This window comes from Gopherus flavomarginatus, chromosome 24 (assembly GCF_025201925.1).
Source record: "Gopherus flavomarginatus isolate rGopFla2 chromosome 24, rGopFla2.mat.asm, whole genome shotgun sequence".
NCBI classification, from domain to species: Eukaryota; Metazoa; Chordata; order Testudines; family Testudinidae; genus Gopherus; species Gopherus flavomarginatus.
In genome coordinates this window covers 13,579,035-13,595,217 of record NC_066640.1, presented here as the reverse complement: position 1 = coordinate 13,595,217, position 16,183 = coordinate 13,579,035, and the positions used below count along the sequence as shown (strand labels likewise).

Here is a 16,183-nt window from a genome sequence, read left to right as displayed (position 1 = left end):
TTGGGGCGGTTATTACTGAGCAACTCAGCATCTCTCTCGTGCCCCCCGGCCATTGAGTGCACTGCTTTGTAGCATGTCAGCCCAGGGACTTGGGGCTGCTAGGCTCCCTGGCTTCGTGTCAGCAGACGCATCCTGGGTCCTACGATAGATGGCAGGAGCTGTGACTGTCTCAAACTGTGGTGTTTTGGGGTGAGGGGTGGATACGGGGTCACCTGAAGAAAAATCGGGACAATCCCAGAAAGAGCAGGAAGGATGGGAACTCGGGATTCCAGGGGGCCAAGCGGCCGTGGAGACTGGGCATCAGAAATCCAGCGGGTGCTGGGAACAGCTGCTGTATCAACTCCTCCTGGCTGCCAGAGGCGAGAGCAGTACCTGCTCTGCAGACAGCAGGTCGGCCTATCTACCTCTCCCCTTTCAGCTGCCATGGAGCAGCAGCTAGAGAGCAGAGCAGTGGCAGCTGTAAGGTGGGGAGAGAGCACCCCTCCCAACCTTACCTTAGCCCAGAGAACCTTCCAGGCATCCCAACTCCATCCCAAGGCCCAGGGTGGGATGGAGGAGGAATCTAAGAGGCCTTTTCCATCTGCCTCTGCTACACTCATAGGAAATGCTTGTCACTAGCTTATTCCTCTGCTGTCAGTGGTGCTGATCCCATGCCAGCAGCTGGGCTTTGTGGCCCTACAGAAAACCTGGGCCCAAATCTTGCCCTCCCTTCCAACCTCTTTGACCCAACCAGGGCAGACTTTGACCCTAGTTCTACTAAATTAAGGTCTGGATAACACCAGAGGTGGCAAGGTTCCTCCCAACATTCAGTTTCTCTGATGACCCAACTCTGATGGCCATTACATACACCCAACATTATCACCTTTCCAGAGGGAGATCATCTCCCCTTTGGGGGCTCCCAAGGCTTCTCCACCCCTCCAATTATTTTCCACTGCTTTATATGTTCACCCTCCCAGGAGCGGAGAGCTAGGCAAGAACCCTTCCATGGCTGGAGAAGCTGCTCTGCAATGGCACAAAGTCATTCCTCAACTTCTTGGCGCCACAGGCAGTCCAAGGAGGGAACCCCCATGTGGCTTTATTGTGTTCAAACATCATTTTAATTTGTTTTTATAAATGATCCATGTTCAGTTTGTTGAAGCCAACTCTTGTGTTTGTCATTATTTAAATCACGCTGGTCTTAAAAGGAGCAAGCTCTTATTTATTATGTTCACATGAGAGTAATACTCCTGAAACTATATCCTACAAGCGCCACTTACCAGGGCCCCAGCTGTCCAGGGAATTTTTAAAACATGTTTCTCTCTAAATGTATTTATATGAATATCTGGCTGTCTGATGTTCTTTTTTCCTGGGCAATTACTGTACAAAGAGGGAAAAGTTTTTTTTTTTTTTTGCTGTTTTATTTCTTTCAATTGAAATTTTAAAAAAATAAAGGGATTATTTATTTCTTTTAATTTGTCATATTTTTGTAAAACCTGCAGAAATGCAATAAAAATATATTTCAACAACGTGGGTATTGCCATCTGCTGAATCGACTGGACAGTTGCAGGCTGCGTCAGCCCCGGGGAATCACTTCTCCCAGTTTCTGGGCCTATGCACTGTTTAGTGGATGTCTCCAGTGTCCCATTGGCTGTCACCAATAGCTTCTGCCATGTGAGGATAATAAACACAGGATTAGCAGATGTAAGGGCAAAAAGGACCCTGGCGATCATTTTACCTGACCTGCAAAACGCAGGCCATAGGTTTCCAAGTATGAGAGATGGGGAAAGGTGTGTGTCTGAGAGGTCGCTTCGTCTGCCCCGAGGGAGCCCAGCGAGGTTGCTTTCGTTTTGAGGGTGACTGGATTAAATGCAGGAGTGGGAGCCAGGATTTGTGGGTTCAGTCTCAGCACTAGGGCAGGTAGCCCAGTGTGGGGTTAGAACAGAACGGGGAGTCAGGATTCTGGGTTCTAGTCCCAGCTCTGCCAGTGACATGTAATGGCCTTGAATGAATCACTTCCACTGGCCCTGTCTCAGTTTCGCCAGCTGTAGAACTAGGGATAAAGAATCTTACAAGGGCCAGGGCCAGGGCCAAGGCCTGATTTTCCCCTCATGAGGAGACAAGATGCGGGACATGCTGTTCTGTGCCCCGCCTTCCCGACTGATGTCAAACACAGCAGGAACAAAGGGGAATGGGTGCCAGTGCCAGGGCAGCCATGAGCTTTGCTCCTATCCTGCCCCAAGCAGTGAGAACACAGGGCTAGAAGCGAGGACTGCCAACCCCAGCAGTTCAAAAATCACAAGTCTAGCCCCCACAAAACCACAAGATTGCCTTAAAAATCATGAGGTTTTAACATCACACATGCTGGGTTCTGGTTATTTGCCTCCTAGTGACCAAGCCCCCCTCCTTTTAGGAGGGGCAGTCTCCCCAGCCAGGGGCTGGAAATGTTTGATTGGCATATATGAAATCAGAGATCCTCCCCAGCACCACACACCCCGATTCCAGGAGCTGGAGCTTAAAGAGAAACACCCAGTCTCTTAGAGGTTGGCAACACTGACGTCTTCCACCCCACCCACACCCTCTCATACACAGCCTGTTTGGGCCAGGGAAGGGGCTGCACCCACCCTGGACTGGCTCTGGAGGACACCCTCTGAGTGGGATGGACTGACCAGGCCCAGCCAGCTCCAGTTGGAGAGCTGCCAGCCCCTCAGCAGCAAGTCACCAGAGGCCTCAGGCCAGGCCCTCAGCATGGCACAGAAAACACACAGCTCCATCCAACATAGCACTGGAGGCTGGTGAGCAGCTGGCAGCTCCAATCACCTCCTCCATGCACTTGTAGGGCATTCCCTCACCCCAAGGGCATAGTGCACAGGCCTCTGGGACCCATAGCTTGCCATGGCTGGCTAAGGGCAGCACAAAAGACTGAGGGAAGTGTAGTTCACCGGGGCAAGCAAAGCTGATACTTCGTGACCTCCAGCAGGTGGCTCAGTGATCCTGGGGGCAAATGTATCCCTTCACTTTTGCAGCCTTTGGCTGCACTTCCTCGTCTTTCCTCCCCTGCAGACGAAGCCACATTAACTGTGATGGTGTTGCAGAAGTTACAGGTTTGGGCATGGAAATGTGCCCCAGGGATGAGGTTGCCTCCACCTATTCCACAAAACAGTTAAATCCACAGTAGGCCCTGGACTGTAAGAGCTCTCTGCATCCTCCCTAAGATTAGGAGGTGCCACCACACAGCCCCAAGGAACACGGGGACGATATCTACCTTGGAAATGTAATCCGGTTGTTCTACAGCCCACCAGCACTGCTTAGGCTAGTGGGCCAGTCCAGCAGGCCACCAGCATCACCAGACAGTAGGGCAGACTGGGGTGAGCAACTCCTGAGAAAGGCATGAAGTTATCCTGGTGACTATTCTATACCTTTCAAATAAATGAGTAAAACAGAGCTTCCTGCCTCTTCCATCTGTGAAGCAGGTTATAAAACTGCTATGAATATGCTTGGAGCAGAAAGGGAATGCAAGACCCTGTTTACTCAACAAATAAAAAGGGGTAGGAGGAAGTCACAAGATAGACTCACACTCCATGACTTGTACCTGAGAGATAAAGGGGTTAGCACACTGCTGATGGAGCTTCAATTCCTGGATTGTCACTAATGAAAAATAAAGTACGAGCGGTCACCTACAGCTAACAAGGAAAAACGTATCTGGGATGAAGGGTAGTTTCTGCCCTGCTCCAAGTGCCATTTCCAACTCTGAAGCAGGGCACTTGGAGCAGGGCAGACTAGAGAAGCTACAGCATGGCATTTCTAAGGGCCTTCACCCACCCACGAAGAAAAATAATAATTAAAGCTGGGCGGAGAACAGAATGCTCTTTCTGTAGGATTTGTAATTTGTTCTCATTTTGACTGAAAATTGAAACAAGTTTCAAAGTCCTCAGCAAGAAATGTTCACAGAATTTTGTTTTAACATAAGAACGGCCATAGCAGGTCAGATCAATGGTCCAATAGCCTGTCTTCCAACAGTGGCCAATGCCAGGTGCTTCAGAGGGAGTGATTGGAACAGGTAACGAAGTGACCCATCCCATCATCCACTCCCAGCTTCTGGCAAACAGAGGCAAAGACACCCAGAGCCTGGCCTTGCATCCCTGACCATCTAGGTTAGTAGCTGTTGATGGACTGATCCGCCATGAACTTATCCAATTCTTTTTTGAACTCTTATAGTTTTGGCCTTCACAACATCCCCTGGCAACGAGCTCCACCAGTTGACTGTGTGTTGTGTGAAGTACTACTTCCTTTTTTTTTTGTTTTAAACTTGCTACCTATTAGTTTCAGCGGGCAAGCTATGGTTCCTGTGTTAGGTCAGTGGTTCCCCAACCTTTTTTATCTGGCGGGTGCCAGATGACGAGCCACGGAAGACCATGGTGGTGGACGAGCATCCGCCGAAATGCCACCAAGTGGCAACGTCAATAGACGTTGCTGCCAAAATACGACTGAAAAGCAATGTCCTCCAGAGGCATCGCCACTGATTTTTGGCAGCATCTTGGCAGCAACGCCTCTGGAGGACGCTGTTTGTTGGCAACATTTCGGTAGATGCTTGTCTGCCGGCCAGTCCACAGGCACACTTAAGACGCCCCGGTGGGTGCCATGGTGCCCCTGGGCACCGCGTTGGGAACCCCTGTGTTAGGTGAGTAGGAAGTGTTCATTTACTCCTTCACTTTCTACACCCGAGTCATGATTTTATAGACCTCTGTGAAACCCCTCCGTAGTTATCTCTTTTCCAAATTGAAGAGATCCAGTCTTTTAAATCTCACATGGAAGCTGGTCATACCTTTAATCATTTGTTTCCCTTCTCCGTACTTTTTCCAAATTTGAATATATCCTTTTTGAGATGAGGCAACCAGAACTGCATGCAGGATTCAAAGTGTTAGCATAACATGGATTTTATACAGTGGCATGATGATATTTTCTGTCTTATCTATCCCTTTACTAATGATTCCTAACAGTGGTAGCTTTTGATTGTTGTGTATCAACCTAAATGTTTTGTTTAGGCAAAAAACAAAAACTTTCCCTTTGACTGTTTTATAATCTGTAATACAACAAATTCAAAATGAGCAGCTGTTGCTATAAGAAATGTTTCATTTAGAAAATATCAAAATGGAATGTTTCACTGTTGTTGAATTCTTTCTGCCTTTTTCCTCCAAAACAAAATTTCCTGCAAAACTGGCAACTGATTTTGATTGAACTGGGTTTTCCCATGGAAAATCTTCACTCAGTTTTTCCAAGCAGCTCTATCAGTAACAGTTCTGTTTTCCTTGTGTACCTATTATTCCGTGCACTCACACAAGATAAAGTTATGGGACAGGAATATAGCATTTAAAACAAACAAACAAAAAAAAACAAACAACCAAGCCTGTAGTGACAGCTTGATTTGGGAGTCCACCAGTCACTCATGTACCAGTTTCTGCAGTCAGGCAGCAGTTGTCTCACCCTACTGAAGTAAAAACGGTAGAGGAGGAATGGGAAAGAAACACATTGTAATCCTCTACTTTCTGCAAATTTATTATACACAGTATCAAACATGAAATAGTTTAAAAATAAATGCAAAATCCAACAGCTGTGACATTCAACTAGAACAGAATATTTACAGTCGCTCCAGTACAGCAGCCCCTCTATCGCCACGCAACTCCTCAGGAGAACACATTGCCCCCTGCCCCACAGACACAGTGTTTGCAAAAAGAGTAAGGGGGAAGAGGCTGAGTTGGAACGCAGCAGGTATTTCTTGTCCACAAGCAGAAAGACGGGTTGTAAGTGATACAGGCTCCAAGGGATACACTGTGTATTGCCAATAAAATCATCCTGGGATTTTGTATTCCAGACTGTAACGGACGTAAAAGCAATTTGGGATGGCTAGAAAGATAAGGCCCAATCCCATACATTCAGCTGTTACATGCAACTGACCAAGGAGACTACATAGATTAGTCTTAATAAAAAACCCAGTAAAGCCTTTTTAACTATACACATTGCACTAAGTCATAAGAAACATGTATTTGGAAGTCCAGCCCAGCCGTATTGTGCAGGGTGATGCAGTGCCGACAAGCACCACGGATCATTCCTTTCAGATTGCATGGCAGTATTTTCTGTCACTTCTTCTACGTGAAGAATCAACATCCATTTTTGTCAGGACTCTTCTGCAATCCAAGCCAGACAGCCATCGTCACAGAACAAAGCAGGTGGCTAGCAAGTGAAGTAGTTTACTCTGCCCTCCTCCAACAAGTATGCGTGTGTATTTAAATAACTAAATGGCCAATCATTGCTAGTATCTCAGGGATGAAGATATCGATCTTTAATCACAGGTTACTCAGCAAAGCAAGGAAAAGTATTTGACTAATTACACTGTTAGAGCTCCTTCCACTTCCCAAAGGAAGAAAAGCAAAGCACATTTAGATTTGTGTTATACACAACCAACCACAAGATTACAGCACTGGGGTGCACTGGACAGCTACAGGGACCAGTTATCAATGTAGTATTCATAATATGGGAAACAACAAGCTGGCCAGTGAAAAGTCATCACTATATACCCAGCAAGAGGATTTCGGTTCACGCTCAAAACAGAAAACTTTTCCACGCACGTAAGAGTGCCAAAGCAGTAACTCCAGCCAGATATGGTGCAGGTTAACCTCCCCACCATGCGCAGCTCATTGTTAAGGCAGATTCATCCTTCCAACATGATGGCTATTCTAGTCTGGATGTTCATCTCTCACCACAGAATGCCAATTGAGTTAAAGTGTGTGCTTGTTTGGCAGAGGAGACAAAAAGATAGTGACACACAAAACTTCATTTGTACACAGGTGGCCTGAACAGCATTAGAACCCAGGACCACAGGTGGGGGTTGACTCATGCCATTTTATTTACTCAACCACCCCACCTCTGCTATCAATTAATTTTTAGATGAAAAAAAGCAAAAAAGTTGTGACAACATGGCCCTTTTATCCCACCAGCTGATTAACGACTCCCAGGTTAACAATGATAAAAGCTGAACTCAGTCATAAAAGGATAAGTCCACCAGGGCTTCTCCAAAAAACATTGAGACCTTCAGTAGTAGTTTGCCCTTCTACAGAACCTAAGAGTCATCACTAGAATTGCACCAGTTTGAATGAAAAGGCCAATCCGTACATATGATTAATCTTTTCACTCACCACATCCAGGCACAGACGGGGCAGAGAAGCTTTGCTTTAAAAAAAAAAAAAAAAAAAAAAAAATCTTAGTGCAGAACAAATGGGAAGGTTGGCATTTGTCCATTCCCACTTTTATAGTCACAATTACAAAGTTGCTCTCCTGTACAGACCAAGTTCAGTCCTCTTTACACCCGAAGGAAATATTCATCCCAAACTTGTAACAAGAAAACTAGAATTAACAGAGAAGTGCAAGTTCAACTCTAATGTTGCTAGTGTGATGTTGAACTCCACTGAAGAATCCACATACATCCATGAACACACAGCTCAGCAGCAATGCAGGAGAGAGCTACAATGCTGCTGGTGGATATAAAACGTGAGTACTCCAGGGAGCCAGTAGTACTGTTCTAATGAGCACATCCACCTATATAAGCTTGCAATTGGCAGTAAGGAAGTCAAGTAGCCTACCTGCAAATGTGGCTTTGGTCCCACATTTCTCAGCAGGTTAGTGGTACTAAACAATGCTCCAAACCAGATCAATCTTTAGAGGAGATTCCATGACTAAATTCTCCACTACAAGGAGGACAAGCATTCATCTGTGAACCAGCTGAGTGGAGATCGCTGACTGTGCATTCAATATGGTATGAAGGATAGTCTGCTTGAGTAAACAAATGATGCAGTATCCTTTATTGGGCATGTTTATCAACCTAATCCTCTCTCACACACACCCCAAACCAAATACACCTGGCCCCCTAAACAAAAATATCACACACTTTTTATACATCGGAAGTTATAACACACAAAAGTTACAGAGGACAATCACCAAGAATCCTTCCAGTCAAAGCCATAGTGTAGCATAACTTCCCTGCTGCCAGATGCCAGTCAATAAATCAGGGAAAGAAAAGGCCATTATATAAGTATAGTTGCAAAACTAAAAAGAAAAAAACTTTTGAACAGAAAAATAAAGTCACATTAGTGGTATAAACATACTAATGCTAGATGGTAACTGGCAGCTTTGCTTATGACCGAGGCCCATTTGTATGACCTGTCCACGATAAGCAGAAGTTGACGATGTATAGTCAGATCTATTTTCAAAAGGTATATTCTGAAATGAGCTCCTCCAAAGTAATCCTAGCTACTGCAGCAGCAGATTTAGGATTTTTCCAGCAAGCTCCCAAAGTTCTGCCTCAACACAGGAAACAGTCCAAGTGTTAACAACTGAATTACTGTATAAGGCACAAGAGTCACGATGCCTGGAGAAAGAGACACCATCCAACAAGAATCCAGGAGCTTCTGAACCCTGTAGCCCCCAAGAAAAGCGAACAAAAAGCAGCACTTCGATTTAGTAGGTTTAAACCACCCCCCAAGTGACAAACTGTACACAAGAGATTTCTTTGAACAATGCAAATAGCATACAGCTTGGTACGTAGGCCCTCATCCTCTCTGGAGCTCCAGACCATAATAAACAGTGTTCAAAGAATTACACGCCACTCTGCAGGGTCAACCAGAACCACGCTCAGCACCTGGTTCTGAACATGCTTTCAGCTTGTATGGTTTGGTACTTAAGGCCCAATCTACACTACAGCTACAAGTGTTAGGGGACCAGCGGTTGTCAGTGAACCTGGTTACAACACAGTTCCATTTTAGTAGTACTGGTGAATCTTCACCCTGCCCTCTCAGAGTACATTTACCCTGCAATTAGACACCCAAGGCTGGCCCATGCCAGCTAATCGGGCTTGTGGGGCTCAGGCTAAGGGGCTGTTTAATTGTGATGTAGATGTTTGGGCTACAGCCTGAGCTCTAAGAACCTCCTACCTCACAGGGTCCTACAGCCTGGGCTCCAGCACAACAAAACAGCCTCTTCGGCTAAGCCAGCTGTGAGTTTTTCATTGCAGCGTAGACATCCCCTACCTATGCTAAAGCCTCACGCCCTGTCTAGGCTGGGAAAATAGGTCAGAGTCTAGCCAAAGTTTTAAACAGATAGGGGAGTTGGTCGATTCTTCCTCACAAACACACCCTGTCCAGCAGGGTTTTCACAATGTTTCTGATCACCATTGTAGCTTGGTTTGTAACTGAGTACAGATCCAGTGCTCTTATGGCTAACGGCATTCGAAAACATTCTCAGACTCTAAGCGCCAACAGTGGCACTTACCAGCCTGCCAGTTTTACTCAAAACAGATCATCCTCCCTCAGCAGTATTTGCAATATTCCTTTGTATGTCCCTGTGTTTGCTCAAGGAAACGTCTTGAACACTGAACAATGTACCCAGATAATAAAGCAACTGGCAAGTCTGAAGAACCAACCACTGATATAAATAAATAGGGCCTTTGCAGAGCAAATGGGACCACTTATGACCACTGGAATGGAACATGTGCCAAAGTTTATTTAAAAAACAAAAAAACAAAAAAAATCCCAAAACTTCCCTTTCGAATTTCAATAGTTGATTAGGAGCCAGGGGAGGGGAAGAGAATAAAATCCCTTCGAACACTCCTCTGAAGTCAACATTTGATATCTGGAGTTAGTTTAAGACATCTTTGGTTTTGCCTTGTCAGTCACTAATCCTGTGATAACACCCACTAACTACATCCAGTCTTTGTTTAAAAAAAAGGCGATGGTTGCTATTGAAATAACTGAGATTTACCCATCACATCCAATTGCTCTGAGGGATTACTAAATAGAGACAGCACAAACTTCAATGCTATCCAGTACAGGAGCTATCTGCCTTGCAGGGGAGAGCAGATGCTTGCTAGGCTATTCCTAGGATTCAGCGTCCTCTATATTTCTCATTGAAATAAAGAGGGAAATATGTTCCTGCAGCTCCAATTTCTGCTAAAAGTCGCACTATTCACTCCAAAATTCTCTTCTGATCTTTTTGACAAGCTTCTAAAGTTTTATAAAAATTTTGTACAATATACCTCAATATCAGAAACAATAAAAATACCACTATGTGGACATACACAAAATACCCGTTTAGGGTAACTAAATCCCAGTCACTTTGTAACAAGATAATCAGAAAGTATTAGAGGAGCTACATATTATACAAACTGAACACTGTTGGAGAAGTTCTGGATCTCTGTTTAATGTACGATTTGCCTAAGACACCAGACAATCAATTGGGTGAGAGGGTTTTCACATGCAACACAAACCTAATATACATGTATTAAACAGCAGTGGAAACATTTTGAATGTGTGGCAGCTTGAAGGTGGCATTTTCAAGCCATTACCAGCATGGAAACTGGATGCTGAGGGAGGAGGCTTTCAGTTCAGATTAGAGAACTCTGACCAGCTGAGCAAGACACCAAAACTTTCAGTAAAATGCAATGATACCTGTTTGAGAGCATCAGAAATCCATGCTGCTTGTGTACAGCTAACATCAAAAGCAAAATGCAATAGTTTGACTGAAAGGACAAGAATTTTTGTTTAACTAAAGTTTTTTTCCCCCCATTGCTTCAGACTTGCTCTCAGGAAACTAAAAGCAACTATTTTTTTCCCCTAAGAGTGTGAATTGCAGAGATTTTTAGTAAATTAAACAAAATTTTATTTGTAAGATTTCAAAGGCTCCACTACCAACAAGGTCCCATTTACTGTAAAAGGAACAAAGATGGGGGTATAGAACAGGACGGTACTGCCAACTCTTTAATGGTACTTCACTTGCTGTACCAGAGAGGTCAGCAAAGCTCCAAATTCTCTATTAGCAAGGAATTAAACAGCACTTGACAAACGAGACTGGAACTCTCAGATGTAGCTAAAAAACACAGCATTCGTTAAACTTCTGTCATCAGCACTACGCCCATTTCCTCCTTTGGTATCTTACAAACCTTTCAACATGTCCTTGAAGCTAACATAGCATTTTCCGTTTACTTTTTGTATTTCACATGACACCATCTTTTTTGGCAGCACAGCTCTGGGTAAAGAAGTTCTGTTAAGTTGCAATTGCCAGTAGAACAAAATTGTAAAACCATATTTTCGTCCTCACCAACACAGCTGGTGTTTGAACCCGATAATCTGGAGGGGAACTGCTGCAGCAAAACGTAGCTATTTTAAGGGCAGGTACAATTTTAGGTTTAAATAACAATGATCTTTACTGAAAAAGTGAGATGAAGAATAGTAGAATAAGAGCTTAGCGCCTTGTACATACTTGAAAAAAATGCAGCAATAAGTGAGACTATGTCCTGCTTATAAGATAAACTGTGCTGCTGATGGCTTTCACTCCCATCATGCTTTTATTCCGAACAAGTTCTGTCCACTGGCCTGATTCGGACACAGTAGTGAAGGAGGCGGCATGAGCCCTGTCTTCACAAGTCTTTCATCTGAGTTTAACCACCACGGTCAAACTCCCTGCAGAACTAGGCTTACCCATGGTTTTCTAGAAAGAGGCTCACATGGCTTCTGGACTCAGTTTGTTTAGAATTTGCGGATGAGCAGAGATGCTGGGAAAAGAGTAATGGAAAGCAACAATCTGGATATCAACCTAAAAACAGACTCAGCTTTTCACATTAAAAGCAGAATGGACAGTCAATAGTGAGAGAGAGAGAGACCTTCAACCAACTATGCTGGTTTCCTTTGACGCCGCTTAGACATCTTGAGGGTTTTGTATTTGGTGCCTACTGAAGATAGCCAGCAAAGGGTTACAGGTGACGGTAACTGAACTGTCATTGTCCAAATGAAAGAGGGTCTGTCTTTAATATAGACTGTAGAAGCTCATCTTGTTCAGCTACTTTGCATCCAGAAGTCCTGGACTCAGCTCCAATCATGCAATATACGATTTTTCAGAATCACTGGTTGGCTACTTCCTCTCTCACAATCTAGATGCCCAGCTGTACCCATTTTGATTCTCAAATTTAACAAACAAGATTATAAGGTAGACCTACCAATTCCATTCCACCTGCTGCCATTTTAAAGACACTGTTGATCAAATACTCAGTAGGATAAAAGTATCCTTTTTATTCCAGTGGAGAAGTTGCACATACCAGTCCATTCAAGACCAAAAGGCTGTTAAAATGTAAGAGCAACCAAAGCAACACACCTGTCACTTGAATTCTCCATGACCATTGATGCGTGTGATAACACATGCTGCTGAACAAAAAAACCCACAACTGTTCTATCAAGCTGACCACATTTGATAAGATCAGCATAACCCTAATGACCCCCCAGGATTTCCTAGTACAGTGCTGATTTTAGGATCAACATTTCAGAGCGGATGAGCCCTTTCATCCCCCGCCCTCCCCCCCCAAAATAAAAAAATTACTGCTAGACTGGTTACAGCCAATACAGAGTTGACTACTGTAATATACCAGTGGGTATATGAACCAGAAAGCCTATACCACTGGAATTTGCATGCTGTAAAATCATGTCTCCTCTCCAGGCTTCCACGGCAAACTGGGTTAATTAAGCAACAGGTTTAACAAAATCTGGAAAAGTGACAATGTATGTTTTTTAAAAAAGGATTAAAGTTACAATACATCATTTGCTGACTTGTTCCACCATTGATTGCTCCATAAGTTTTACAGCATAAATAAAAACTGAAGAAAAAATAAATACATTGGCTCCTATGAAGTCAGAAGTGGTTTGGGCTGCATAGTGGAGGAGGGGAAGGGGCGCGGAAATTTACACATTTTGAGACAAAACAGGAAGCGCCTGCAAAATAGTGTAGGAGAGAGCAAGAGTTTAAGTGTCCTCATTCATGTCCTGGCTGTCTGTCCGAGCAATTTTCCGTGGTGGTGCCGAATTCTCACCTTCTATTTCCACTTGCTCTTGATCCCTCTTCTTTGCTGCATTCTGATTGAAGCAAAGAGAAAGGTACGTCAATGAAGTCCTCCACAACATTCCACTCCAGAGACGGCTACATTTCCGTACTGAATGATACATCTTGCATAAGTAGTTGGTAAAGGTCTTTGGGAGGGAAGATGCTGATGTAGATGAACTAGCAGAGGCATCTTCTTGTGAACAGAGTTCTGTCCAAAGCTGGACTATATTATGTACTGAATTGTCCTTGTAAAATGCTCTCCTGCCCCAGCAGAGCTGCTAAAGGACAATCCTTTGTTCTTAGCTTCTTTTTATTCCAAGGAGCTCAAGTGCTTTATAAACTTTAATAAGACCCTCTTTTTCTCCTATTGCTCTGATCCAGTCTCCGAACTTCTCAAACCTCCCAACTGGCTTCCATCATCACTCTGAAGCACCTCATTATCAGCTTCAGACTCCTAACAACTCTGCTCCCATCTCTGTTTCCCCTTTCAACTCCTCCTCCATCTCTATGCTTTGCCCAAACTTCTCTCAGTTGCTCCTTGTCTCTCCTTCACCCACCCCGTCTCCGACCTGCTTTCTTGCTGCTCTGTACCTCTGAAACAGCCTTCATGTACTCCTCCCAAACACACACATTCTGAAGTTACATCTGCTCTTGGAAGCTTTGTGGCTATGACCATTCCTCACGGTATGTGTGTCTGTAGAGCACAAACTCGGAGGCAGAGTGTGTGCTAGGAATTTTTTTATAACACATGTGCACCTGGCATGTACTATTACTGTGACCCTGTGACGTAAGCAAGATATATGATTTTACAGGTCAGTACGTGGAAATGATTCACTGCGTGCCTTTGAATGTGCCAACAGCAGCCAGAAAAAGAACCCAGGAGTTGTGGCTTCCACTCTCCTGTCCTATCAGTCTAATAAAAGACTATGGTCTCAAGGGGAACTGAGGCACAAAGAGGCTAAGTGACTTGCCCAAGGTCATGCAGAAAGTCTGTGGCAAAAATCAAACCGAGACCTCCCAATTCTAAGCTACCGCCTTAGTCATTGGACCATCTTTTCTCTTTCTAGAATATGAAGAGTGAGAACATAGTCTACCATGGATAGAAAATTTATCACAAGCACTTTCTGGTAGAATTGAGAAATTCAGGGTTGGCTCAGTCTTCCACTTAATTTAGTATCTATGTATTTTCCATGACTAATTACAGGCATTGGTGGTCACACAGTAGAAGCAACCGAAACAAATTGCACTTTAAAACCAGATATGAAGTTTTAAATTTAAAAATAGTCATACCTTTTTGTCCCATTGCTGATGTAGATAACGCAAAAGTATGTTTGTCTTTTCTGTTACTATGACTGTTGAAGAAAGAAAACACACTCTGAAGGCATTTCTAAGAGATAACATTTAAAACAAACTACAGTGACCAAGACTTCATAGGGGTACTGAACCTTTTAAGAAGGAGTGACAGCATCGTCATTTTAATTGTCCTTACAATCATTCAACAAGCATAGAGAAAAAGATGTGCACAAGCGGACACAAAAGTTAAGCATCCGTACTCTTCTGAGCCACATAAATCTGACACAGATTTAAAAAACAATTCTGTTTTGTGCTATCAAATGAGATTGAGCACATGCCAGATTTTTAACATTAAACACAAAATAAAAGTTCTAGTTCACCTGAAGCTTCAAGCACAGAAGGAGCATACTTACTTTGTTCAGATGGATATTCCCTTGTGGGAAGATATACTGACGGTCTTCTGTTCTGTAGAAGTATTAGAATCGTTACAGTGCAGAGGAAAAAAACACACACAAAATTTCCACATACAACTGAGGCTGCTGAACGATCTCAGTCCTGACAGCAAGTTCATCTCAACTGCAATGCTATAAAATTGTGGCAATGCAGTATACCACAGTCTCTCTGAACCATGCAGCTGCAAATTCTCTCACATGTAAAAAGAGGTCCTTTTATCATATATGTGCCCCAGTCCCAATGTTAAACTAAGAATGTAAAAACGTGGGGAGGGAATGCCACATAGCTTTGGCTCTGCTGATATTGCATTTTTCTGAAGTACATTAACTTCATGTCTGGGAAATCTCCCCTCCTAGGATTCCAATCTCAGATGAGCAGTTTTGTAGCTCAGGATGATACCAGTAATAAATTTTAAGAGACCCAAGCCCCAGTTAGAGGCCATACGAAGCACCAGTGTCCTCTGACAGTTTGAATTTAGATATAATACTCACCGATGCTTTACATACAGAGTCTGCATGAAATCTACTGAAGTTGCTTTTGTTGTAGACTGGTAATCCTTTCAAAAAATCTGCCTAAAATGACAGAAGACGGCTTTGGTTAAACAGTGAAGCAAGTAAAGAAAAAATTAGTGGATGAGCAAAAAGTTCAAGGGAGTTGCACATGTCAATAATGCTTCCTTTTTTTAAAAAAAACCATTTGGAAGTATGTTGACAGCTATGAGGTCAAATACCAAATATTCAGAACAAACACTGGTTTTCTTAAAACAACCGGCAGTCCTATGTGTACATCTCATCTCTATTTCCCCAACCTAAGTGATGTATGACTCTCCAGTGAAAGGCTCTGTTGTAGCTACATCCATTTTGATGGGGAGGGCTTTTTTTTTTTTAAAACCAACAACAAAAACTAGTTAAATGTAGATGTGCAGTAAGGTCTCATTTTAAGACCAGGATGGTAAACTGGGGAAATCACTTTTTAAGAGGCATAATGACTGATTTAAAAGGGGGCAACTCTCAAGTTAATCATTTAAAGAAAATTAGTGCTCTTAAATAGGTTAGATTAAAACAAAACTTGAGCTATTTATGTTGCACACTCTTTTGTACCTCAGCTTGAACAATGAAAATAGATCGATATTTTTACTTTTAAATACAAGCAGCTTTGATTTCTTGGCTCATATGCACTAGTACAATGCTGTTACATTTGAGTTGCAATGTTTTATTAAATTAAAAAAAAATCACAGCAGCATTTATTTTGGTTTCACTTTGCTAACGTTCTGGGCCAATTTTGACTTGACCGTGTCTTTGAGTTTTACTTAGAGAGAGATCTGTAACTGCGCAATGAAATACTGAATCACTGTGTACTCAGTAAAGCAAAGAGAATAAGTAGGAAAGAATTAATTTGCCCAACCTGTAGCAAGCAGCCATCTATCTAAAAGATCTCAACAGCCAAAACACATCCTTAATGCCAACACTCTGGATTTGTTATGGCCTGAAAAGTGAGGGAACCTGACAGCCGAACTAATAACCTTCCACCTAATACATCATAATTA

At 43.3% G+C, this 16,183-nt stretch overlaps 1 protein-coding gene across 3 annotated transcripts in view; it reads right to left on the bottom strand.

Moving 5' to 3' along the window:
* The window catches only part of DDA1 (DET1 and DDB1 associated 1), a 50,044-nt gene that overhangs the window by 29,609 nt on the left and 4,252 nt on the right, over positions 1-16,183 (bottom strand). Inside the window, exons 2-6 of one of the 3 annotated variants that reach the window (XM_050934112.1) lie at positions 15,129-15,209; positions 14,598-14,649; positions 14,182-14,243; positions 12,881-12,923; positions 5,517-6,161 (exon numbers count right to left, since the gene is read on the bottom strand). In XM_050934112.1, coding sequence (XP_050790069.1) covers positions 6,151-6,161; positions 12,881-12,923; positions 14,182-14,243; positions 14,598-14,649; positions 15,129-15,209 — 249 coding nt within the window. In that variant the 3' untranslated portion in view covers positions 5,517-6,150. Of the gene's footprint in view, positions 1-5,516; positions 6,162-8,895; positions 12,924-14,181; positions 14,244-14,597; positions 14,650-15,128; positions 15,210-16,183 lie in introns of those variants that run through there. The other 2 variants (XM_050934111.1, XM_050934110.1) reach the window with 2 other exon arrangements.